Genomic DNA, 27,571 nt, shown 5'->3' with positions numbered 1-27,571 from the left:
ATTAAACAAGTTCAAAGCGAGTAACTTGTTTACATTTGCTTTCTGTCTTCCAGTGGCTGAGTGCCCATCCTCTGTTAGACCTTTTTCTTTTCTTTTTGAAAAGACAAATAAACCAGCATTAACCATCTGTAGAGCTGCCCATAATGATACTGTTGATTATATTTCCCTCGAGTCTGAGCAAGATGACTTTCTAAATGTGGTCACTTTGTTTTGTTCTTAGAGTTGTTTTACTAAAGAAGGTTCTACTCTTGACTCCGCCAGCCCTCACCTTTTTTTTTTTCTTCTGTTTTAAACCTTTTCATAGCCATTGGATAAATGTTCAGATGGTAAAACCTTTTGTGCTACATATTTTGGACCCAAGGTTGCACCTTGGATTGCCTTAACTAGACAAAACTCAGTGTCAAAGTCAATGTTGAGCTGAGTTTCCCAAAGTGTGCTCAGAGAAAACAATTTCTCTTTCTTAAAAGGTAGCCATTGTCAGATAACTTTAGGAAATACCATCTGTGTAAGTCCCTTTTGGAAGTACACAAGGTACATAAGGGTGTTCTAAAGAGACTTGTGGTCATGAGTGTGGTTTAACTTTGTTTAACTCAGTTGGTCCAAAACTTACTGGAGATTGGATCTTATTTAGTAGGGAGGACCTTTGAACGTTCTGTGGCGCTAATGCTAGCAATCTCTAGGAAGACTTTGGGAAACACAGAGTTTTGACTGTTAACGTTGTTAAAGTTATATTTTTATGGGAATTATTAGTCTTGAAAAGTTATGGATTTAGTCTGTGTTAAGAATCTGATATTAGTGTTTATACCAACATTCTAAGTCCACATTTGGTTTTCCAATCACGAGTCCCTGCTTCGCTTGTCAAGCTCATAGTTGAGACTTTGAGATGGTAAATGCTTTCAATAAGTTTGTGAAATATACTCATCTGTATATTTATTTTGAGAAGGCTGAAATTCAACTGAGGACCAGCCAGGATGTACACAGGAAAGGGTGATATGGAATAAGCACACAAAAGTTATGGAGAAGACATCTTCTAAAGGATTTGGGACACCAAGTAGAAACATTTCGACCTTCTCTTGTTTGAGAAGGGAGAGGGTGAGTGATCATTAGATATATAAGACATGAGACAGTGTGGATGGAACACACAAGAATAGACCACATTTTTGGATTAAATAGGGGATATGGACAAGGATGTTAAAATTAGGGTGATCTGGTAGACAGATTATGTGGAAGGGAACTGGGAAGAGAAGAGAATGGCTCACTTGAACTGAAATACCTGTAATAATCACAGCCCTCAAGGGCTTAGTTTGGTGCCCTTGAGTGAAGCCAGAGACCATAACCTCATAGCCAATGCCCGTTATGAGGCCTCTAAGCTCCAGTTTCCTCTGGGTTCCTGAAAGTGTAAATTCCTGGGGGTCCAGCAGCTTCCCAGAATCCACCACCGTTACTAAGAAGCTGTCAAAGGCATTCTCCGATGCCATCCAGGAAACTGTGAACCCGTAGGGATTAATGTCGGAAATGGTTAGGTTTTCCAGAAGGGGCAGGGCCTCTGAAAGAAGGGAAGGATGAAAATAACTCAAGTTAGCAGCAAGGACTCTGCCAAGATAATACAAGTCTCCAAGAACATTGATACCTGATCGATCATGAAATGTTTACACACTTAGAAAACAAATATTTAGTAAGAGCTTGTTAGATGCCAGATGGTATTACCTTTAATAATTTTCATAAACAAGCCTATGATGTAGGCTACCCTACTAAATAGATGAGAAAACTGAGTTTCAAAAAGTCAACTGACTTGGTCAAAGTTGCAGAGCTAGTATGTTATAAAGAGTCGGGTATTTAGGTAGGTCTGATTTCAAAGGCCACAGATTTCTCCCTATACAAATAGAATATCTTGTGTTTGGTTTGGACCCCTTTTTCTATTTCCACTACTGTCTGGTCTTAAAACAAATGAGTTTTATTTCTAATTATACTTCCTTTTTGGAACCCTTCATATGTTTCTATCCTATTTCTAGTTCACATTTGGAATTAAAGTGACTAGGCCAATTAATCACACATCCTCACAAGCTGAGATAAAGGGAACGTGATAACATTTTTCATGGATCAAAACCACTAATTCACGATTGTGGCCCATTTGTTTGCTACTTATTTTCCTGGATACAGTTAGGAGACAAGGACATATCTGGATTTTCAGTAAATTCTGTCATCATTATTTATCACTCATTCAACTATCATCTGTGTCCCAGGTAGCTCTATTCTCAGGTACCAGGAGGTCTTTCACACAATGGAGTTCCCCCAAAGAAGTAAGTTTAGTCTAGCTAAGTTTTTCTCAATAGTTCTCAGCTGACAAGGGTTCACATCTACTCTCTTACTTTACTCTCACAATGACATTACAGGGTAGTGAATATTACTATTTTCTCACCCCGTTCCTACCAATGACATCCAAGAAAACAAGTCAAGTAACTTAGCCAAGATCACACAACTACTAAACAATTAAGCTGGGCTCCAACTAGGGTTCCAACCAGGGCCTTTGACTCCACATTCAATGTTCTTTATACACCCCAAGCCAATGTCTAATTAATTGGACCTGCCAGGATTGGCAGATGTTAAGGATTAAGCAGGATTAGTGGCTAAGGGCCAATTCCTTTGGTAAAATGAAACACGGTAATGGTGAATTTTTTTTTTTTTTTTTTTTTTTTAATCAGAGGGGACATAGGGACAGAAATTCTAGGACCAAGGCTACTTTAGCACCATTCAGTTTAGAACCTGTGTTTCCATTGTAACTACATAGAAACTTTCACAGAGGTAAATGATGTTGCACAAATGCCCAGCATCTAATCCATGGGATGTAAAGAAAAATGTTTGAAAAATAAGTGTTTGGTGACTGATGAACAAATGAATGAGTCTCCTGAGCCCCAAAGCAGTGAGTTTAGTTTTGCTGTGGCTTGGACTTCCTGTACTTATTTTGAAACACTTGGTGTTTATTTTGAGGCATTTTCCTCCACAATAAAGTTCTCCAAAGAATCATAACTCTATCAAAGGCAAAGATGAAATCACATATACTGTGTAAACAGTCTTCTTCATCTGAGATACAAGGGACTAAAAGTTTGTTACTAGGCTGTTTAGATAAGTGGCGCCTCTCTTTAATAGCTGGCCTCTTGGTACCTCCACTCTATCAAAGCAGAGAATTCCAATCAAAATGAGAGCTTCAGGGTAATTAGTAAACAGAGGATTTGTTATTTATAGTCCCTCTTGATCAGTGTTTTCTTTTTAAATATGCTTCTTTTAAAATACAGGGTCTTTTCACATCATGGATTAAACTAACACGGCACTTGGTTTCTCACAGCCTGAACTCTCCCAGATTCCCTTTCTTCTCTCTCATCTGTCCAAGGTCATGTAAAAGCCTACAAGTAGGGCTGGGAGGATCTCTGTTCATTCCTCCCCTCCTGGGCAGTGAGATTCTCATTTCATGGTTACTCTTCCTCCCCTCTCCAAGAAAGTACTGTTTTCTGCATTTGGAGACTGAACTGAACAATTTAATTTACATCAGACAACTGAGCAGGAAAAAGAATTACTTTTTAAACTTATATGTCTGATGTTCTCTTAAAAATAAGGGGAAGTTTGATATGTAGGTCTATTGCTTCTATCTAGGCATTTAGAATATTTTCAGGAACATGTTGTTGGGAAACAGCAGAATGTATCTGGTGTTATTGCTGTTAGGGACCATTGAGTGGATTTCGACTCACAGTGACCCCATGTAATAGAGTAGAACTTCCCGATGGGATTTTTAAGGCTGTAATGGGAAGGAGCTCTGGTAGCGTAGTGGTTACAAATCGGGCTGCGAACCTTAAGGTCAGTGGTTCGAAACTACCAGAAAGATGAGGCTTTCTACTCCCGTAAAGATTTACACCCTCGGAAACCCTGTACAGGGTCACTATGGGTCAGAACCGACTCGACGGCACTTAACAACAACAACAACAATCTTTATGGGGAGTCCAGGTGTGGCACTGTGGGTTACTGTACTTGACTGCAAAGTCAGTTTGAACAGCAAGGTCGGTGGTAGAAGCTCACTAGCTGCTCCTCGGAAACCATATACAGATTCTCTATGGGTTGGAACTGACTTGATGGTACTTAACAACAATCTTTATGGGAGCAGACCACTGGGTTTTTCTCCTACGAAGCTGTTGGTGGGTTCAAACTGCCAACCATTCAGCTAGCAGCTGAGTGCTTAAGTACTGTATCACCAGGACTTCTGTGAGCTAGGTAAATTCCATCATAGCCACTTACCCCTGAGATAAGGCTGAGAGATCCATCTGTAGTTACTCTCTCTTCATAAACAAGACCCTTGGAGGTCAGTGAAGTTAGAGACTTGCCAAGGGTATGGAATTAAAACACTGTGGGAGGGGACTAGAAGCCTGGTCTCACAATCCTCACTCCTCCAATACACGACGCCATTTCCAGCTAAATATTTAATTACACTTATTATAAACCAATTGCTCTCAAGTCAATTCTGACTCGTGAGAACCCATGTGTGTCTGTGTTCAACTGTGCTCCACTGCACTGTCAATGTCTGAGTTTGGGGAAGTAGATTGATAGGACTGTCTTCTTATTTATAGCAAGTTAGACCCTGGGAGAGACCTGGCTCAAGGTGAGGATCAGACAACATAGTCAGTGTCCTGAAATTACCCTTGTGGGAGGCAAGAGACTTCCAAACAATTTTTGAAGGCAAGACATTTGGTAAACTGACACCTTTGCAGCCTTTGCCATCACTTTAGGATCACCAAAGGAAAAAAAAAAAATGGAATAACATCTTGATGTAATTCAAAGTGTAGTTAGCAGTCAAGTTTAATGAATGGTAAGGTTTAATTAAACAGGGGATTTATCTGCCATCCTACTTTGAACCTTCATTAATGTGTTGCAGATGTCTGAAGAAGAGATATTTTAAAAATATAGACTACTATATTTCTGAGCCAAATAGTTGATGGACTATCTTACTTGACAGAGATTTATGGACAAAATACCCATTTAGGCCTCTTTTGAGACTATAGTGGCTCTGTAGGATAAGCACTGTACTTCTAACCATAGGTTGAGTCCACTAGTCACTGGGGAGAAAGACAAGGGTTTTTGCTCTTGAAAACCTTACACAGGGTCACTGTGAGTTGGAACCAACTTTACAGTACTTAACAACAACAATATCTCTATTAGGAGTCACTATTTATCCAAAATCTCCAAATGTTGAGCTTAACTGCCTATAAAACTGAGAAATAGAAATGATTAAAAACTTTATGCAACTGTTAAGAACACTTCTAAGAGGGAATGTGAAAGACTTCTTTGCAATAGTGTTTGCTTTTTCTTCACTTGTTGTTGTTGTTAAGTGCCATCGAGTCGGTTCCGACCCATAGCGACCCTGTACAGGGTTTCCGAGGGTGTAAATCTTTACGGGAGTAGAAAGCCTCATCTTTCTCCCGCGGAGCAGCTGGTAGTTTCGAACCGCTGACCTTAAGGTTCGCAGCCCGATTAGTAACCACTACGCTACCAGAGCTCCTTCAACAAGTCATTAGAGTGGTCATTTTAATGGAAAGGTATTAAAGCTACATTTCGCAAAGTTTGTAGTAGGGCAGTAGGTCTTTAATGTGTTCCAATAAAAGACAACTCCATGCTGAAATATGCCAGGTAAACACTGAATATTATATCTTACCTTAAAGATTCATGAAGAATAGAAGTATTTAGAAGGCTCTAAAAGTGGGGCTTTGGAAAGAAACATACTTAACTTTCCTAATCTAATAAACATATTGATCAATGAATACCTTTTTCTGAGTATTCCTTGAACATCTAAAGGAGTCGGTGTTCCACTCAACATGCTATTTTGGAATTTCTGTATTTAATTGTCTTTTGATCTATTTGGGTTATACAAATTAAAAGATGATCTTCATAAAAGAGAAATTTTCTGTTGTATTTAGAAACCCAAAGGTATGGGCTGTAGGAAAATCTACATATAACCTAAAATATTCTAAAGGTAAAGATGGCCTTCCATTAAAAAATAACCCTGGAGGAAGCAAGTCAGATGACTACTTGACATTGGTGGTGGTTATGCACCATGGAATCAGTTCCAACTCAGAACGACCCTGTACAGGGTTTCCAAGGCTGTAAATCTTTACGGGAGCAGAAAGCCTCATCTTACTCCCACGGAACTGCGGTTCGCAGCCCGATTCATAACCACTACACTACCAGAGCTCCTTACTTGACATTAGGCATTGTATTTCCTGAACAGGAAGTTCACTTATTGGATAATTTGGAAAGAGGGTGTTTCTACTGAGGTTAAATTTCTCTTTTACCTTAAAATTGAAACAACTAATGATGAGAGTAATGCATTTAATGTAGGGGGGCCATAGAGCTACATTCAGCTGGTGTACATAAATGGATGTAAGATAGCCTCCAAAATGCTTATTTATGACATCATAGTAACATTAAAATGAGTTTGAGCCAGATTGCATTTTAGAAAGGGGCAACAATCCAGGAGGACTGGGGTACTAGCATCAGGATTCAGTCCTTTTTTCAAGGTGTTGGATTATTTTTCTTTAGGTTCGGGTATTTGGAGGAAAGAGGGAACGATTTAAGTCAAGTAAAAATGAACAATTTTGCAGCATAAGTTGATGCTATAGAGTCTCTAAAATTACAAGAATTTGGATTTTGCAATTATTTTGCAATTAATTTGAGAAACTACTGCTGATAGAGTTTTCAGCTACAAGCTTGGTTAACTCCCAGAATCACACAAAGGTAAAATCTTCCAATCTGTTACCACTTTCCCTACATTTTGTTTTAGGAACAATCTCCTGAATTAGGGGTGAATGCTAGGATTTTTCTCATGGTATCAGACAGACTGGAAGAGCCAGCACATTAGCCATGCAGAATAAGAGTTAGGGTCTTAGGTTGTCTTGACCTCCAGTTGTCTCCCCAAAAAAGTGCAACAAAATGAGATGTAAAAAACAAAAACAAAAATCATGGGGGAAAAAAAAGCAGTTAGTATATGGTTAGTGTACCCTACAAGCTAGGAACATTCTTTTTCTACCCCTGTTAATTCTTTGAAACAATTCCTGGACATGCTGTCTGATTCCAAGAAAGACAGACATTTTCAAAAATGTAATGCTCACCACATGCACAAAGAGTTAGACAAGGTGATGGAGGCACGTGAGGGTCTGACACTATGTGACAGATACCAACAGGCGGTGAAACATGCTTGACAGGGGAAGTACCAAAAAAGAGAAGTCTGCTTGCAAGGGATCTTGACGAATAAAAATCTCAAGAACCAGAGGAGACCACTGGGTTGCTTGGGTATGATTTAGATTTTCTTCTTAGTAGGTTAGGGGAACCAACATTACAGGGTTTAAGATCCAGAAAGAGAGAGAAAGGAGAAAATTGAGCATTCTGAACAAGGAACCAAATATGACATGCATACATCTTTTTGATAGGCAATCCATGATTAAAAGACCACAGGCAGATGATAATGTGGTATTGGAAAAGATTATTCAAGATTAGATGAAAGAATGATTAAGAAATCCAACCCAAACAAGCCAGATTAATGATACACAAACAAACAGCGCAACTCCAGATGTAAGTGGATATTTAGGAAAAAAAAGTTGACACTCAAAAAGTTTTTAATGTGGGGTGAGAATTATTTGAAAGCTTTAAATCCCTGATTTGGATGGTTCTATCAAATCCAAGAAGGATCCAGAAGAATTATTTGGATGAAAACTGGAATACAGGGGAATTATGGGGATGAAGAACGTATCATTGAAATACCTGTGGTTGCTAGGGCAATCAGGGTCTGAGCTAGCTGCCCTCCAATCAGCCCATGGCAATGGGCAGTATAATCAGAAGTTTTGAGGTTGGTGATGACAGAGCTGTGAGACACCCCAGGCACAGAGTGTACCACTGTCCCCGGGGGGTGGTCAGAATCCGAACTTCTATGAGAAAGCTATCAAAGGAGGATTCCTGAGCCTTCTAAGAGATAGACACACTGTCCCAGGTCACATATGAGACAGTGAGGTCACTAAGAAGAGGTTTGGCTACTCAAGAAAGAAGAAACCAATATGAAAGCAGGGGCAATTGAAAACACAATTATAGGGTCAAAATCAAAACACAGAAGACTAAATCCATAAAATTTTAGAGTTTACCTCCTGGTCTACCAATAAAGGAACTTGCCCTTTGCTGAAAAAGAATTTAAGTGCTGAGAATCAAATATGTTTCTCCTTTAGCTTTTAAACTACTTTAATCAGCCTGAAATGGGAATTAGCTAATGTTAACCATCTGCCTTTATTATGGACCACCCTGCTAATAGCTTGTGGTCTCACACAGAATAAGGAGAGGCCCTCTGTCAACCATAGGCAACTTATAAGATAGGTAGCTATGATGCCACACTATTAACCCTCTTTTTGAACTTCCTGAATATGGGGTCCCTTTTCATGAGTTATATATAAGGAGAAATCCCCCTGTGTTTATGCTAAAAACATCCTTTTTATTTTCAGTTTGTAATATTTTATTTATCTGTCATGAGAGGGCAATGACCATGACCTTTGACCAAATATGTTAAGAAGACTATTTTGAATGGACAAGGGTCTTCTTTCTAAACTCATATAGCATTCTCTTTGGCTCATGGTTTAGGGCAATCAGGCCTAGTATGTGTCTCACAAACATGACCAATTTAAAGTGAGAGCAGTTTACTCTTTTGTTGACTAACCTCTTTGTTTATACAAGACCATTTTACTTTTATTTTTGTCACCAACTACTCATTATTCTGGGAAAAAAAAACCCAGCATGGCCCAGTCTTTTCTTCTAGATGCTATAATTGGGGCGTTCTGAATGGTAGATTCCTTACTTTACTTATCTGATGAATAATCACTACTTTTTCTCTTTACTTCCCCAGTTTGGAATAAATAAAACCCAAAAGACCATGATGAATTCAATTCCATGAAATCATTGGGAGATTTGGGCTCTAGGCGATCAAAGGCATTAGGTTAACAAAGAATAAAAATTTAAGACCTCTTTGACTCATTCAAACATCTTTTCAAGTCAAGGCAAACTCTAGCTATGACTTTTTAGTTACTGAAGAGTAGAATTCTTTTTTCTTGATCCCTAATGATAATCTGGACCAAACTACATCTCATGCTGCAAATGTTCTGGCAGCTGACAAATCAGGTAAATGGCTTTTGGGATAATCAGCACTTGGGCTGCTGTTGGAAGAGAAATACATTAAACAGTGTTTCAGCTCTGTATCACAAAAGAGTTAGTACACTGTGGTTTGTGCTTCCATGCATGAGGAGATGAAGTGGCTTCACCTGTAAAGAAGACCTGGAGAGAGGATGTTAGAAATGGGAGAAGGCACATGTACCTGTGGTGGCTGTGGTACTGATGGTTTGGGTCCGGATATTGGGAGCAAGTCCAGAGACATAGACAATAAAATCAGTACTAGGGGGAAGCCCTAAGATGTTGGAGGTTCGTTCAGCACCAGAGATATTATATTCTATCTTCTCCAGCAACCTATTGGAATCAATAATTTCAATGGTAAAGATCTCGAAGGCCCCATCAGGAGCTGTCCAGGAGAGATTGAAGCTCTCAGCAGTTACATCAAAAACATTTAAATTTTCAATTTCAGGTTCCTTGGCTGAAAAAGGAGAGGCAGGAGAAAAGGGGAAAAAAAAAAAAAAAGAGTTAATTATTTGACTGATGTATTAAGGTTGAACTTATGAATATAACTGTAGCTTGATAGAAAAATCTTTTAGCTCAAGATTACTGCTGAAATGAAGCAAAATGTTATCAGCGCTAATGAAAGAGAGATAAAGAGAATCTTTACGAAAAATATTAACCACAAAGGTAGGGCAGTTAGATTGCTTGGCTCTGCAGCTTGTACACATGCTCAGGCCCTGACAAAAATATCCTGGTGAGGGGAGATGAACTGAATGATCTCACCAGGAATTTCTGTGCTCATGCTCTGGATGCTTCTGGAAGCTTCCCCTCAGGGATGCTGGCCATCTGTCAAAAGAGAGACGCTCACGCAGCTTCCAGACTCTTGAATTGCACCCAGGGGACCAAGATTACTTGGCTCCCTCCTACAGGTAACTTTTGCTTTGAGAAAGCTCCCATCTATTATAATGAAAACTAAATAACTCTGACGCCATTACCCTTCCAAGGTGGTACCTTGAGGCTTCTAATTTTGTGCCTTACAGGGACCTGGCAGTTTTGTTGGTATAATTCTTGGTATTTTCTTCATACTTTGAACATGGGCCAGCCAGCCTTTCTTATATTCTGCTAAAATAGCTTCTCTTATCTTAACTGCTTCAATGTGGTCCAAGAAGTCTAGTATCACATTGCCAATCACGAGAGCGAAGCCAAAACAAGGCAGTCCAGGCAGCCCTTTTGGGCCAAGATATAACATTTTGTCTTAGAAACAGCTCAGCCAATGCTTTTCTGAGCAAGAGGAATAAAACATGCAGAGGGCAGGCAGAAGCAGGCCTTGAAAGGTTAGTCCTTTTTGGCTAACAAGGAAGGAGAGAGACCTAATCTTAGAGACCAATCCAATAGCTTTGGTGAGACACAGAGCAGATGGGATTATGCACCTTTTTCTGTACTCATCTGATGTGAGAATGTTGCTATTATTAAAAGGAAAAAAAAATCGCATAAAAATACCCAAAACATCCAAACTACAAGTAAGCAGGGGACTTCTCTGTCGCCCGGAAAGGGGAGGTTTGTGGATGTCAGCTAAAAAGACTCTGTACATGCAGGGCAACCTCATATTTTTAGGCCTGCCAATTTTTAAGACCATTTCTGGCAGTGTGGGTTAATGTGCTGAACCACAAGGCTGGTTTGAACAGCCAAGTCAGTGGTTCAAGCTCACCAGGCACTCCTCGGAAACTCTATACAGGGTTGTTTTGAGTTGGAACTGACTTGATGGCACTTAATAACAACCACCATCAGAGGCTGCCTGTGTTTCATGCTTACCTCTGTGAAAGTTACTGAAATGACTGGGGCTGAAATGTGGCTGCGTATTCATATTTGTTCCAATTAACCAGGCCCTATAGCTTTGTCATGAAATTATATAAATTGTAATTATATAAAGAGGAGTCCTGGTGTGGAGCTGCAGGCTAATACACTGGACTGCAAAATCAGTTTGAAGCGGAACATCGATGTCAAGCTCACCAGCCACTCCTCAGAAACCCTATACAGGGTAGCTATGAGTCAGACAGCACTTAACAATTATAACAACAACAATTATATTAAGAGGTGGGGGACAGACAAATGCAAAGCAAAACAGCAAAGCTACTACTGAATTTCTCATACCACCAGTCTAGGCACATAGGAAGCGGGACAATTAAAGACAGTACTGAGAAGGGCTGTTCTTAGTAGTTGCCTAGGGAAACACGGGTTGCTTTGCAACCTGAGGATAGTGGTGCATCAAATATAATGTATCCTCCTGGATCTGGGATGGGGCATACATTACTTAAAGGTGACCACTCTAGGGAGCAGCTTTAGAGTAGAAGGGTCAAAAGGGGTATCCGTTTGTTGACATACATTCATAGCCTGGGACAGTCCTTATGACAAATGCTACTGTGTGCACTTCTGATAATGGATGGCTTTCTCTTTGGTACATTCTTTAGTCACAATTGTGTGATTTTTTTTTTTTTTTTCTCTTTCTTTTTGGTCTGTAATTTGCTAATTTGATGTTCTAACAATGACTCAGGATTTGAGACGATTTCCTAAATGAGGTCAATTTCAGTTCTCTTCATTTAAATGCACTCAGTGCATTTTAAAGCAGGATTTCATAAATGTAAGAACTATGGTACTCAAACCCTTGAAGTAAAGGAGTATGAAGCACCATCTCCAACTAGCAAACGTCTTTCTAAAGTAAATAATCTCTGTCCCACCAGAACTCATATAATAGGAATGGTTAGATAGATGCTTTCAGTTATAACCAACCACTGAAGAATGAAAACCATCAGGCTGTCTCCTAAAATAAAAAGGCATAATTAAAAAGATGACGTTGTAGACTCAGCCAGGCATAGTTTGCAGAAGAGAAGCTAGAAGGCTGGAGGCCAGGGATGGCAACATCTGCATGGCTCATCCTTGAGATGCAATGGCATCTGGTTCAAGGCACAGTCCACTGAGAGACGTCTGGGCATGCACAGCCAGCAGCTGAAGGGCACATGGAGGAGGGTCAGCTATGGAGAGAAGCTGACTCCAGCAGGGTCTCTTGAAAAGAAGCAGGGGATTTTGAGGGGCAAGCATTGAGAAGAAGGTATACCTGTGGATGCCTCAACATAGAATGCTGGTGTTCTATAGCCCTGAGCCACCCCGTAGACGGTGACTCTATAGGAGGTGGCAGGCTTGAGTCCCAGGATGTCCACAGCCCTGAGGCTGCCGGGCACCGTGAGGTTCTGAGCTACTTCCACCTTGTTAACCTCCTGCACCTCAATGTCAAAGTGTTCATAGGCCTGGTCGGTTACAGTCCAGTTGAGTTTCAGGCCATCCCAGCCAACCTCAGTCACGGTCAACTCTCCCAGCGGAATCTTCTCTGAAGGAGGACAGAGAGGTATTGGTCAGTTCTTTAAAGGGTACATGAGGAAACCAAACAGCCACTGCCTAACTCTAGGGAAGAAAGAAATGGGTGAGAGAAGGGATTTTATTTTTTTTTGGTCATTAATGGTTTCTTTGCATCTCTAATTTGAACTCTGGTACTTTGTCCACAGTTTTCTTTAGGAGTTTGGTGTGATCAGAAAGGGGAACATCTGCATTCATAAGCCCTGAAATGGTAATGACATTCTGAGAATGCATGGCCCACGGAGTGGTCTCTGAATCTGCATTGCCAGCAGCTAAGGGTACACAGGGTTGTGGGCCAGGGAAGTAGGGAATGGTTATAAGTGCAGGTTTTGGAGGATGAACCTTGGTTAGAATTCCAATGCTGCTATTTGCTTAATACTCTGGACTGTAAAGTTGTTTGAACTGCAAGGTTGGCGGTTCAAGCTCACCAGCTTCTCCTCAGAAACCCCATACAGGTCTGAATCGACTCAACGACACTTAACAACAACAACAAGGCTCATTCTGCAGAATCCTGGTGTGGTGCTTCAGGTTAATACACTGGACTGCAAGGTCGGTTTGAACCACAAGGTTGCTGGTTCAAGCTCACCAGCTGCTTCTCAGGAACCCTGTACAGGGTCACAATGAATCGGAACTGACTTGATGACACTTACAAAAACAATAAGGCTCACTAGGATAAGCACTGGGTTGCTAATTAAAGGGTCGGTAGTTCAAATCCACCAGCTGCTCCTTGGAAACCCTATATAAGGTCACTATGAGTCAGAACTGAATAGACGGCATGTTACAACAACAAGGCTCACTCTCCTCACCTTTAAACGGGGCCAATAGTACTTATTTGATTGTATTGTGTAATGATTATATGATAAAGTGTTTACAAACCTCCTACAAATATTTTATAATTTATAAAATAAATGATAAAATTTTCCTGACACATAGTGAAAGCCTGATAAAAATATACATTATTTGCACATTTTCCCTTGGAACTCTCAGTAATATGGGAGAAAATCACCTACTTCATTTCCTTACTTGAAATTACAGAGATCATTTCATGGCTGGGCTCATGCTATCTGTCTGGGTTTATAAAGTGCATGCTGTTTCAGGCTTTGACAAGTATGCTGTTTTCCCTCTGGATTTGTCTCAGCACTCAGCGATCCAAATTTATGGATGGGATGCTGGCTGATTGTCATTCTCCCAGCTTAGTCCAATGGTACTTTGTGTCTAAATGAAGAATGGCTGCATCATGAAGTAAGACCACTTGTGAGAATGCTTACTTTTAATTAAAAACGATTATGTTTTTCTCAGTAATTGGTTTTGAGAAGGACGTATTATTATTGCAATTATTTTTACAATGTAGTATGGAAATTTGATGTCTTTATTGTTTGGATTTGGAGTATAGAAAAACCCAGTGTTTGTGGGGATGCTTCTCAGGTTTAAATATAATCTGTCAGCTTCTTTCTTTAATGTTGATGTGGCTATGGATTAGATAAATACCTGCGATTATTGCAGCTAAATAACAGAAAAGGTACAAGATCTTTGTTCTCAGGTATCTCAGAATTCAGTGGAGCAGGTACCTCAAGAGTCTGAGAAACTTCTATCTCTAGAGCATTTGTTCTCAACTGTGCTCACATAAATTTGGTGCTTTTCTGGAAGCACTGGAGTGGGGCATGGGTGGTGAGCATTCCCTTCTTCCTGGCTCAGCAAGAACAGCTGCTCTTTCATCTGCCATATTGTGGGATCCACCTGGTAGTGCAAAAGGAGCTAAGGTAGCGTAGTGGTTATGAATGGCGCTGTGAACCGCAAGGTCAGCAGTTCGAAACTACCAGCTGTTCCACGGGAGAAAGATGAGGCTTTCTGCTCCCGTAAAGATTTACAGCCTAGGAAACCCTGTACAGGGTCGGAACCGACTCCATGGCACTTAACCACCACCACCACCTGGTGGTACATGTTGGGATACTAACTGCAAGGTCACCTTTTCAAACCCACCAGCTGCTTTGAGGGAAAAAGATGTGGTTGTCTCCTCCCATAAAGATTTGCCATCTCAGAAACCCTTTGGGGCAGTTCTACTCTGTCACCATGAGTCAGAACCAACGCTCTGGCACTGGGTTTGGTTTTGTGAGACTTCGTTTAGAAAAATTAATTTTGCTGCTAAAGAAAGTTTACAAACTATAAATGTACATTGTTGGCCTACAGCATCCAGAGCTCACATGTCTTAAAGGCCCTTTTGTTCTTATTTTGTTTGAAAACACTACAGGACAATAATAACCTGGTCAGCTCAGTGACTCACAATACCACTTTCCTTCTTTTTGCAACTGTGTGTCATTTCCATCAAGATCCAAGTTCATTTGGCAAAAGGAAAACAATATAATTGAATTAGGTTATTTGGGTGGTGCTATCAAAACACTGGTGGACTCCTGGTGTGGCACAATAGGATCAGCAATGGACTGCGAACCACAAAGTCAGCAGTTCAAACCTACCAGCAGTTCCTTGGAAACCCTACACAGGGTAGCTGTGAGTTGGAACTGACTCGATGGCAACAATCAAAACACTGAGTGTCTATTGAAGGGTATGGGTTAGAATCAAGGGGAAAAGCTATTAGGACCAAAAATGTAGTGCATTTGACCACTGCTGTTTTGTTAGGTGCCATTGAGTCCATTTCAAGTCCTCGTGACAGAGTAGAACTGCCCCTGAGGACTTTGAAGGCTGTGATCTTTATGACAACAGATGGTCAGGTCTTTCTCCCAGAGAGTCATTGGGTAGATTTGAACCACCAACCTTTGAGCTAGCCACCAAGCACTTAACCATTGCACAACCAGCACTCTTTTTAAAATGATTTTTAGAAGCCTCATGAACAGCACACTATTTTCTCCAACAAATGGGGCAGCATATTTTCAGGGGACTAACAGATTCTTTTTTTCTCCATAAATTGAATGAAGAACATGAAAGTCAAATGTGGCTACCATTCCTTGGAAATGTTTCAGCCTTGCATGCTTGTTAAGAAGATAGACTTGGATAATTTCAGTAGAAGATTACTAGAACATCTGCAAACGTTATTCTGCAGAGATTTGCCTATAAATTGAATGGTTTTAGTGACACTGGGCCCACTTTTGATAAGGTTACTTGAAAGCTCTGACTTTATCCTTTGCCTATTTATAATATTTTTATTTGAACTCTGTAGCCAAATAAATACATTTAGCTATTTATTGTTCAACTGTTGAGTATCTGCTATATAATGAGCATGTTGCTAAGTCCTTTCATTCATTATCTTATTTATTGTTCGCAATAGTATTCTGCAGTAGGGGTATCTTCTCTGATTTAAAGATGAGAAGAGAAGGCTCAGAGATGTAAAGTGACTTGCCCAAGAATATCCAGCCAGAAAAAGGACTTCCAACCCAGATCTTCCTGAGTGACAGCTCGTGTTCTTGCTACCTGTCAACAACACTGAGGGAAAGCCCTGTCTCATTGGGACTTTTCTCTATTCCAATGACAGGCTAACTTATATCATCAGTCTTTTCTGGGAGAGGGGTCAGATACCTGTGGAGACTTTCACAGCAAGGCGAGGCGTGGTACGGCCCCCAACTACACCTTGCAGGGTAACTGTGTAAGAAGTTTCAGCCTTGAGACCTGGGATTTCCACAAAATTCTGGTAGCCAGGAACTGTAAAATTCTGAGCCTCTTCTTCCTGGCCAGTCTCCTGGGCCTGAATGACAATCTGGTCAAAGTTACCATGTGTGATCCAGTCCATTCTGAGGACATCCCAACTAACGCTGTTCCCTGTGATGTTTCCCAGACTTGGACCTTTCTCTGCACAAGGATACAGATTTGGTGAGTTACTAAAACAGGCAATTGCACCCTGGGGTTCAGGTGAGTTGGTATTCTGGCTAAGGTTAGGATGAATCGTCTGGTTAGTGTTGAGTACAGCATGAGTTACAGCTTAGATATTGAACACTCTAATTGCTGCCACTAGGACTAGGGTTTCCTATTTAGCCTTGGGGAATGAAATGTAATTTTAAGAATTGTTTATGACTTCCATTCTTGATATACAAAGAGGGCCTTTGGGGAATCCTTTAGTGCATTCTGAAAATGAACATAGAGCTTTTTTTTTTTTTTTTTTAAATTTTCACTTCCAAGCTGTGTTTTCCAACTTCTTATATACTATGACTCAAATTGCTTTGAAAGAAAAGTCACTTCTCACTTCTGTACAGGGAAAGCAGGAAGAATTTCCCATGGGATGGGCTGCCATGCTACTCGTAGGACATGGCCATATTAGGGAGTATGGCATTTGGGAAGAAGTGAGGCTGATTCACTGGTATTCATTCAATATGATGGTAGCAGATAGGAGCATAGTTTAGAGTGGGACAGAATTCTGATCTCTCCTGAGAAAAGACAGAGGGAATGAAGCAAATTAGTGAATTAGTCTAGAATACCTGTCAAGACTTCAACAGTGAGAGGTGCTGTGCTGAAGTCCTGAATGACCCCACGGATGCTGATGCTATAATTGGTATCTGCTTTGAGATCAGTAAGGTCCACGGACCTCAGTCCTCCCGGGACTGTGAGGTTGTGGGCTGCCTCTACTGTGTCTCCTCTCTCCTGCACCTGAATGTAAAAGTGCTCATAGACCCCTTCTGGAGCTGTCCAGTTGAGTTTGAAGCTATCCCAGTCCACCTCGGTCACTGTTACCTCTCCCATCTTGGGAGGGTCACCTGAAGAAGAATAAAGAACGAGTTTAAAGATCAAATCAAACACGAAGATCCAGGGATTCTTTAACACAAGAATAAACTTTTGGAGCTGTGCATATTGTCCCACAGGCTGGACTCTGCTCATCTCCAGAGGGAATCATTTACACGGAGTATAAGCTGACTCCTGGTATGGGGCTGTAAGACCAGCATTGGACTGAGAACCACAAGGTTGGCAGTTCAAGCCCACCAGCTGCTCATCGGAAATCCTATGCAGAGTCACTATGAGTCAGAATCGACTTGACACTTATCAACAACAATAATTTAAATGGTGCCTCCGCATTATGCAACTTGGTGTCCTGGTTTCCATTATTAGACACCAAAGCAATATAACATAAGGAAGAATGAACTCATTAAAAAAATAGCCGTGTCTGATTATCTCTGGGTAGTTTCCTGTAGGAAGAAAGAAAGTAAGCGGTACCTGTGGAGGCCTCAGCAGAAAGCACTGGTGTTCTATAATCCCCAATCACCCCGTAGATAGTGATTCTATAGGGGGTGGCAGCCTTGAGGCCAGAGATGTCGATAGCACGGAGGCTGCCAGCCAAGGTGAGGTTCTGAGTTGCCTCCACCTTGTTAGCCTCCTGCACCTGAATTGCAAAGTGCTCATAAGTCTCGTCAGCTGCAGTCCAGTTGAGTTTGAGGCCATCCGAGGCAGCCTCAGTCACCATGAAGTTTCCCAGTTCAGGAGCTTGATCTGAATAATGAATGACAGAGATGGAGTCTGTTAAATCAGTCCCCGAACCACATTCATGCGGAGAACCTAGATGGTAAACCTGCTGTAGTGAGGACAGGCCGCCAGAGTTGGAGGCAATGTTTTGCTCACTGCATGGTCCTATGGTGCTCTCTTCATAACATGCCAACACAAAAATGAATGTGTTTTTTTTTGTCTTATTTTGTTATTTTGTCTTATTTTGAATGGTTATTTTGTCTTATTTTGAATGGTTATTTTGTCTTTGAGAAACGGTGTTTTCTTATTGACCAGTATCCTGCAGGTTGAGAAGCTTGATAGGTACAGGGAGGTTATTGGGTGGGGCAAATGGTTTGCACTCAACTACTGACTTTAAGGTTGAGGTTCAAACTCACCCAGCTGATCCATGGAAGAAAGTATGTAAGGCCTGGTGATCCGCTGTCATTAAGATTACCACCAAGAAAACTATGGAGTTTTACTTTATAACACATAGGGTTGCCATGAGGTAGAATAGACTCTGGCCATGATTTTGTTTGTTTGTTTATCAGTATGTGTTAGTGATGCTCTGGGTTTAATTTCCATTTTGGAACATGCCCCTCATCATAAGAAAGGAGCCCTCAGATTGCCCGTGGCTTTGGTATGCGCTCTTCAGCCTTCTGTATTTTGAGACAATTGTTTCCCTGTCTTTTCACACTTCCTCAATCTATCTGACAGATCTATTTGATCAGTTTCTTTACATTGGAATTTTGTAAGTTTGTGGGTGTCAAAACCCCTCTGTAAAGATTACAGATAAACTATCATAGTTGAAGTAAGGCCAAACTGAGGCAAGAGCATGTCTTTGAAAAATTGTCCCTTAGTGGACAAAAAGGAAGACTGAGGTCTTGGGGAAAACAGTCTATTAAGCTCAATTTAAATTGAATGGACCGGCTTCATTCATTTCCTGAAAACATAGAAGACAGTAAAAACTCCACCTTAAGGAGGATAATTTGCCCAAGGCTGAGTGTGAGTGGACTTTGTATGACCTAGAAAGAAAGGGTTTTCTCAGGAAATGGGTCCTGTAAACAGAAGCTTAGGAACAAATTGTTTTTCTATTTGTGGCTAACGTTGTTCCTAATTTCAAATGATCCCTATGTGTCCAGTGTTCATACTGCAGGTTTCTTAATTGAAAATCTTAGCTCACAATTTGATGGGGAGATCCAGACAGATAGAAAATGTTTCTTTTCTAGAATCTATTTAACTCAGACTTTTCTAAGTTCTTCCAATTGTTTCATATTGCCAAATCGTACACTCATTCAAGTCTTGTTTAATCTGCAACAGGGGTGCAAATCTGACCTGCCACTAGCTCTGATAGTCAGTTAACAACAGTTCTTACATTTTTTTAATGGTTGGGGAAAGAAAATCAGTGACAGAATATTTCATGACATATGAAAATTAGATGAAATTCAAATGGCGATGGCTGTAAATAAAGTTTTATTGGAACAGGGCCATGTTTGCACAATTGTGTGTTGTTGGCTGTTTTTGTACTACAATAGCAAAGAGAGGTAGTTGTGCTAGAGATTATAGTGCTTGTAAAATCTAAAATATTTAGGGAAAATGTTCTGGTCCTTCGCAGAAAATGCAAATTCATACCTGGAGCATATGCCCCAGGCCCCGTAGCATTTATTAGCAACACAAGTATGGTCTCTATGAGAGAACAGAGGCCCCAAATCTCAAAATGGCATAAATAATTTGGGGAATGGTTAACCATCCTAAACTGGCTGGTCTTTGTGAAGTCAAGGATATTGTTCCCACATATAATAATTATATCCTTCAACTTTGGGATTTAAGCACAACTAGACTCTGGTAGCATAGTGGTTACGAATCGGGCTGCTAACCTCAAGGTCGGCAGTTCGAAACTACCAGTGGTTCTGTGGGAGAAAGATAAGGCGTTCTGCTCCCGTAAAGATTTATAGCCTCGGAAACCCTGTGCAAGGTCACTATGAGTCGGAACTGACTCCGTGGTACTTAACAACAACAACAACAACAACAACAGGAGCACAGTGGTTATAAATCAGGCTGCTAACCTCAGCAGTTAGAAACTACCAGCTGTTCCACGGGAGAAAGGTAAGGCATTCTGCTCCTGTAAAGATTTACAGCCTCAGAAACCCTGTACAGGGTTGCTATGAGTTGGAACTGACTCCACGGCACATAATCACCATACTCAGGAACACGTCCTATTGAATATACCACGCATAAAAGAGATACAGGAGAAAACCAAATGCAAAGTCAAGGAGATTAATTCTCATGGCCCTTAAACTCCTCTTCTTATCTCAGTTTCCTCTTTTTTTCCAATCTTAACTCTAATTATGACATGAACAGTTGTTTTAATTTTTTTTCTCCTCATGAAAGAAATTTCTAGTTTCAGGTTGCAAGAGATGTGAGGAGAATTACATATATAGGAGAGAAAGGAAGAGATACCTATTCGGTTGTTACAGTAAAGATGGATGGGGTGAGGAGGAGATACATATTGGCAGTGGTCACTTTCTGATAGCAATCATCTTTTCTCTTTGAACCAGGTTTCTGAGATACTATGACCTCAGATCCTTGCTTCAGCTGTCCACACACCACATTATGGTCTATTGTAGTGGTCATGGTCAATAGTAATGGTCATGGTGATGACATTTACACCAAAATATTTTGGCTACCCCTCCACATTTTACTTTCCTCTTTTTTGGGGTATGGGGTGAAGGCAGGCAGTAGGCAATGGACAAATAGGATAAGGAGAACTAGTTTATTATTTAGAGAGGAAATGCTGTGGTTATGTCTATAGGGGGTGTTGTTGCTGTCCCACCCAGATCCTTTCACCTAGATGGCACCCCCCACTTTCCAACCTACTGTGAGTGTTGACTGTTAAAGTTTACCTTTGCCCTGTTTTATAGAATTGCCCGTGGCAATTATCTACCCACCATATTTATCTACTTATCAACTGTTAAATAAATCTATGTCACATCATCTATCTCCAAAGAAAGTTAACTCCAGGAGAGCAGGAGTTTCATTTCTACTCACTGCATCCTCATTTTCTCTGGTACTACCATATTTTTGAAAGATACCATCATTCCTACTATGGACTAGGCTATGGCCTCCTCACTGAACTTTCAGCTTCTATACTTGTCTCTTCACAGTTTAATAGTCAAAGAGCAGCCAGAAGAGTCTTTTAAAAATATCTCTTTTCTGCTCTCAGCTCTCTAAAGACTTGCCTCTGTGCTTAGAATGAAATACTCAAAAATCTATCTATCTATCTATCTATCTATCTATCTATCTATCTATCTATCTATCTATCTATCATCTATCTATCATCTATCTATCTATCATCTATCTATCTATCTATCTATCTATCTATCTATCTATCTATCTATCAATCATCCAAAGTAAGTAAGCTGCATGTGGTCAGGAATTTAATGTTGCTCATTATAATACTCTTGGAAAGTGCTTCTCAAGTATTTGTTGATGAAGTAGATAGGGAAGCACACCTTTTTCATCACAATCTCTCTGTAAGTTCATACAAGGTTGGAAAGATTAATGTACATTTTTATGAACTTAAAACATGTCTTCTTCTAACTGGTTTTTCAAAGCAAGAAGATCAGATCAATGGCACTCAGCACACAAAGCCTGGGAATCTCAACACAAGTGAAGGTTTCTGCAGAGTTCTAAGGTAACAGGAATCCTGGTGTGGCCCTGTGGATTAATGTGCAGGATGGCAAAGTCTTTTAAACTGCAAGGTTAGTGGTTCAAGCTCACCAGAAAACCCTATACAGGGTCACTATGGGTCAAAACCAACTCAACAGCACTTAACAGCAACAAGGCAATAGAAATGGTGGTTTAATTAAACAAATGCTAGTTCTTGGTGTGGTACTGTGGGTTAATGCACTGGACTGCAAAGTCATTTGAACTGCAACGTCGGTGGTTCAAGCTCACCAGCTGCTCCTCAGAAACCCCATACAGGGTCTCCATGAATCACAACTGACTTGATGGCACTTAACAACAACAACAACAAAAGTAAGACAAATAGAAGGTGTGGCTTCCATGAATGACATCAATAGATAAATTAAAGTGAAAGACAAAAGAATTAGGAGAAGAGGAGGAATAATGTGTATAAAAACATAGACAATAGTTGAGGTGGGGACCAAGAGTGCAAAGCTGAATGTGCATTTCAGTTGTGAAGGAGAGTCTTGTGGGCTTACAGCCCCAGACACCAAGTGTTTCCGTTGCATACTTGCTCATTGAATTTCTTGGCATTTCTTTATGAAAAGGCTGTTGTCTTTTTCTTGCAGCTGTGCACCAGTGTCTACCCTCTGAACAATGTCAGTGGGCCTGGGAAATTTGAGTTTTGAAATACTATTTCTGTGCTTGTAGTGGGTGCAAGCAGCTGACCTGGAGGAATTTCTGGCTGTGCCAACTTTTAAGTCTTTAGATTCTCTCCATCTTGTAGGTGGAAGTTCGATGTCATGGCTGAATGACAGCACTCAGTAGTAGCTTAGTGAGAAAATCCACTTTCGGTGTTGACTTGTGGGACAAAGAGCGATCCTTCTGCAACAGGCAGATCGTCAAGTCCAAAGCTAGCTAGCCTAAAGGGGAGACTAAGTTGCTTCAAACCTATTTTGTCAAAATAAGATCACTGAAAGTAAAGCCTTGCTTGCCATAAAACCTCCAGTGGCTCTTTCTCACTATCAACAAATAGTACAATGCAAGCCCTTTAGTATAATATTCATGGTAGGTGCTCATTACATACTCACTAGTTGTAGACTGTTCCTGATGTCTCATACCTAGGGGAAAGCAGTTCATGAAAAGAATCAATAGAATTGACCACCTGCTTTCACGTTAGACATTCTGGCATCATAGGCTTCTTTTGTCGATAAAAGAGCCTTCCTCCTGATTTTCTTTACAAACAACTAAACATGGTTTTATATGAATCAACAGAGCAATGCTTACTACATGGGCCACTTCTCCCACAAATATCAGTAAAATTCACAGTATGCAGTTAATGCTCAAAGCATATGCACTTATTAAACTAAAAAAAAAAAACAAAAAACCGATTCCTTGATAAACCCTGGGGAAACAATATTTTCTACTTATACTTCTTGATTCAATATTGTAGGGTCAAAATGAAGTATATATGCTTTTCATACAGACAGAATCAACCCCTCCCGGCATTGTTGTTTCAGTGTAGCTACTGAGGAAACATAGCAAGAGGTTTAGTTACTCAAGTAGGTTGATAGGCCTAGAACAGGTACTGAAAGTCAGGAATGTAGCTGTCATTTTAGAAAACCGTTGTTCACCTATTAATGACAAAGAGAAAACAGAAATTGGAAGGGCACTGGGGAAGACTCAAAGGACCACGTGCAACTTCTCAGTGGTAATCTGAGGGGGAAAATAAGACCTGGAACAAAAACATTTAGTGGAAAGAAACTAAAGAATTATTTTCAAAATCTTGGTCATCTTCAAAGAAACAAAATGAAAAATATAAATGAATTGTTAGGCTAGAGAATGGAATAAAAATGAAAAACCAGGAGAATCTGGGTCATATGCACATAATTGAGAAACAGTAACAACAACAACAAAACCTAAAGAGAAAAAAACAAAACAAAACAAATACAAAACCTAAGATTTAAGTTCTACTAGAAAGAAATACTTAGAAATCTCCAGTGCAGTCTATTGCTGAACTGACAAAAAGAAAAGTTAATACTGGGAAAAGAAGGAAGTGAATCTTTTTTAAAAAGTGACATTAAGTAACTTCATGAGTAGAGAAAGTAGCATGTCTTCCCATCTGGCTGGTTGAGGGAATCCACAAATCCCAGAATTAACAGGGTTTGGAAGAAGCTCAGAAGCAAGATTCACCTGTCGACCCCATTACTTGTGCTGGCTTGCTCTTGCGTCTGCCTTTTTCTGCTGTGAGGAGGATGGTATATTCCTGCCCAGGCTCTAGATCTCTCAGAACATGCGAGGTGGTGTCTCTTGGAAGCTGCACCTCTGTTTGCTGGCCTGTGGGAAGGCTGTAGTTGAGGCGGTAATGGTCAAACTCAGCCAGGGGCATCTTCCAGAGTAGATTCAGGCTGGTTTCCGTAGGTTTGGATACCTGAAGGTCCTTGGGTGCATCTATATCTGGGAGACAAACAGAGATGGTACCCCTCAGGCTACTTTAGGGATTCAAAGGCGGCAAGTTCTAAACTGTGATCCTCACATATGGAGGTGCTGTGTGCCTTCAGACAATTCACCTGAGTCTCAGTTTTTTACCTTTGTAAAGGGTTCTCATCACGCACTATATATTATACATTTTGAAAGGTTATAAATATGAATATGGTGTATATTCATACCATGGAATGACACTCAGCAATAGAAAATAATGAAGTATTTGTACAAAGAGTCCTGGTGTGGCGCTGTGGGTAATGGTAATGCGCTGGACTGCTAGGTCGGCCTGAAACTCAACGTTAGTGGTTCAAGGTCATCGGTAGCTCCTTGGAAACCCTCTGTAAGGTCTCTATGAATTGGAACCGACTCAATGTCACTTAACAACAACACTGGTACAAAAAACAATTTTAATGGATCTTAAGGAATTATGTTGAGTGAAAAAAAAAGTCAATCTACAAAAGGTTACACATGGTTTGATAAAATTTATATATAATATTCTGCTGAAAGACAAAATTATAGAGATGAAGAACAAATTAGTGGTTGCCAGAGCTTAGCAATGAGGAGATGGAGGGAGGTGACTGTGGATATAAAGGGGTAGCACAATGGGTCCTTGGTATTGCGTCTTGACTTTCTTGGTGGATATGTGACACAGGATAATGTTGCATACAACCAAATACACACAAACAAGTACCTATAAAACTGGTGAAATCTGAACAAGGCCAATGGATTTCACCAACATTAATGTGCTAGTTGTCATAATGTACTAATAGTTATACAAGATGTTACTATTCAGGGAAATTGGCTGAAGAGTATAGGGAATCTTACTGTATTATTTCTCACCATTGCACGTCAATTTTACAATGATCTCAACAATTTTTTTTAAAAGAATATGTATGTTAAGTACCCAGCATTGGATCCTGTATAATTTGGAAGCTCAATAAAGCAGGAGAGATGTTCTTTTTGCACACCAGCCTCCTTTTGCTTCACTAACTTGGTAGCACTAATATAGAGACAAGTGGAGGGGTAGATGGGAATGGTTTCTTATTGAAATGCAAATTTCCCAGAATGAAACTTGCTTCAACTCATATAGCCCTCACCATCCTCACCCAGAGGCACTGCCATGAGTAAGTGCAGACACAGGAAAGGAAGCAAGCCCTAAGGTCAACACTGGTTCTGCCACTTAAAATCTGCTTGACTAGGAATGCAACAGTTAGGTGTTTTCTAAGAGGAAACAGCAAAGTGATGTTTCAATTAGACAGCAATTTGTAAAAAAAAAAGTAAAGGAATTCAAATACCAACTACAAATAATTGCATATTTCTTCTAAAGTCGGGTTCCAGTTTTTTTCTTTTAGAACTGTTTTGGCTCCCTTCCTACATTGCATGAGTGGTGCTGGCATCATTTCAATGGGTGTTCACTCCCTGTTCTTATTTACTCACTTTTAATACTTTTGAATGTAGACACCTGGGCTAAATGCTTTCAGAACACTTTCTCCTCTGAGCTTCCACTTTTTCTTTTTAAATCTCTCTTCTGCCTCATTGGCCTTGTCTTATCTACCTAATCTGCCTGACAACTCTGTGGCAGTTGAGCCATGGTGCTCCTCACCTGTGGCCACATTGATGGTGGCTGGATTGCTCTCCTTGTCCCCCTTCACAGCAGACACTCCAATCCCATATTCAGTTCCTGGCTTCAGACCTACAGGAAATGTGCAGGTTAGGATTCAGTAGGAAACCATGAAGACTTACAGGAGCCATGACAATGGCTCTGAACTGGTCCATGAATTCTCAATGCCCCAAATGTCTTAAAAATGAATTGACTGCAGCCCAAGTTGTTTAGCTTAGTTCTCTTGAACTTCAAAGTGGGGATATGTAGGAGCAGGTTGTCCATCCTTTGAGGATCCCTAGGACCAGCTGGATTGGTCATTCAGACTTGCCTGTGAGTGTTACTTTGGTTGTGGTTTGTCGACTCTTTGGAACATCAATCTCAGCGTGTTCACCTTCAGAGAGGGGTGCATACTTAATCCTGTAGCTGTCAATGGCTGCCTTGCTATTCCTCCATTCCAGGGTGATGCTGTTGTCTGTCTGGGCGATACGTCTGAGATTCCTGGGCATATCCAGACCTGTTTGGGAGAGGAAAGAACCTTTGTATGAAAACACCAGGTGCCAGGGAGCTGGAGTTTTTGACAGCTTAACCTGCCATACAAAAGGTGACACACATAGCCCTTTGCCTCGGTAGCTGATGCACAAATCTAAACAAATACGACATATTTGGCACCTTTCCCCATTATTTGTGTGTGCCACTCATGGTTTCTGCAGATTTTGTGATTATAAAATTATTATAGCTCAAATATTAGCTCTATAAGAGGGAACACCGATCTACTATATTCATCACTGCATTTCTGAAAACTCACACAGTGCTTACTTTCAGAATACTGACTGAATGAATGATGGAAACTTTGGTACTTTTAAAATAACGCCATTGAGCTAAGAAGCTAGGAGGCACCTTTGCTATTCATTTTTTCCATGTACTGTATTTTGTGATTAAAATATATATTTGATTTTTATTTTGACCAGAACCTTTTAAAGAGAATGTCAGATCAGTATCTTTATGTGTGCAAAAAAAGAAGCATACCCACTTTTTTTTCTAACTCCTCATTTATCAACTATCTCATTTCCGATATATTGCATTTATAACAATATTAAAAAACGAAGTATTTCAACACTAGTATAAAAATGTACTAATTGACTATTTTGCTCATGAAATACCTATGTCTGACAGTGATGTATACCAAGGTGCAAGCTGAGAGTAACACTGGCTGTGATGGTTAAGATTATGTATCACCTTGGCTGGACCATGATCCGTCGTAGTTGGGGTAGTTATGTAATGATGTAGTCATCCTCCATTTTGTATCTGATTGATTATTCTCTCATCATAACTCCTATTTTTGCCTATCAATCTGGTTTTTGGAACCTAGCCATGTTGATAAGTGTATTATTATAAGAGAATTGGGTATATTATTTTGAAGGTTATTTGGGGCAGTGTTTCTTTGTAAAAAAAAATTGCCATGATATTTTAAAATAAAATTTAAAGGAATGAAAATCCCCACTTGTGTTTTTCCTACTGTAAAATGATGCTGGTAGCTATGTTCCAGGTGATGATTGGTCCCTATGTGTCAACTTGGCTGGGCTATACTACCCAGCTATTTAATGAGACACTACTAGCCTAGGTGTTGCTGTGAAAAAATACTGTAGATGGGGCTACCTCTCCAATAAAGATCATCGTAGATAATGCAGGTGACCCTCAGCCAACCAGCTGAAAGCCTTATGACCAAATCTAAGTTGCCCAGAGAAGAGATTCTGCCTCAATCCTATACCATCACATCTCGTCTGAGTTCCCAGCTGG

General features: G+C 40.3%; 1 protein-coding gene across 1 annotated transcript in view; it reads right to left on the bottom strand.

Moving 5' to 3' along the window:
* The window catches only part of TNC (tenascin C), a 71,985-nt gene that overhangs the window by 30,056 nt on the left and 14,358 nt on the right, over positions 1–27,571 (bottom strand). The window contains exons 7-15 of the mRNA XM_006865684.1: positions 26,103–26,288; positions 25,775–25,864; positions 23,881–24,144; positions 17,740–18,012; positions 17,010–17,285; positions 16,117–16,386; positions 12,293–12,562; positions 9,386–9,658; positions 1,274–1,546 (exon numbers count right to left, since the gene is read on the bottom strand). Coding sequence (XP_006865746.1) covers positions 1,274–1,546; positions 9,386–9,658; positions 12,293–12,562; positions 16,117–16,386; positions 17,010–17,285; positions 17,740–18,012; positions 23,881–24,144; positions 25,775–25,864; positions 26,103–26,288 — 2,175 coding nt within the window. The remainder of the gene's footprint in view (positions 1–1,273; positions 1,547–9,385; positions 9,659–12,292; positions 12,563–16,116; positions 16,387–17,009; positions 17,286–17,739; positions 18,013–23,880; positions 24,145–25,774; positions 25,865–26,102; positions 26,289–27,571) is intronic.

Source organism: Chrysochloris asiatica, unplaced genomic scaffold (genome assembly GCF_000296735.1).
Source record: "Chrysochloris asiatica unplaced genomic scaffold, ChrAsi1.0 scaffold00081, whole genome shotgun sequence".
NCBI lineage: Eukaryota > Metazoa > Chordata > Mammalia > Afrosoricida > Chrysochloridae > Chrysochloris > Chrysochloris asiatica.
Note: the sequence above shows the minus strand (reverse complement) of the source record. Positions and strands in the feature narration are given on the sequence as shown.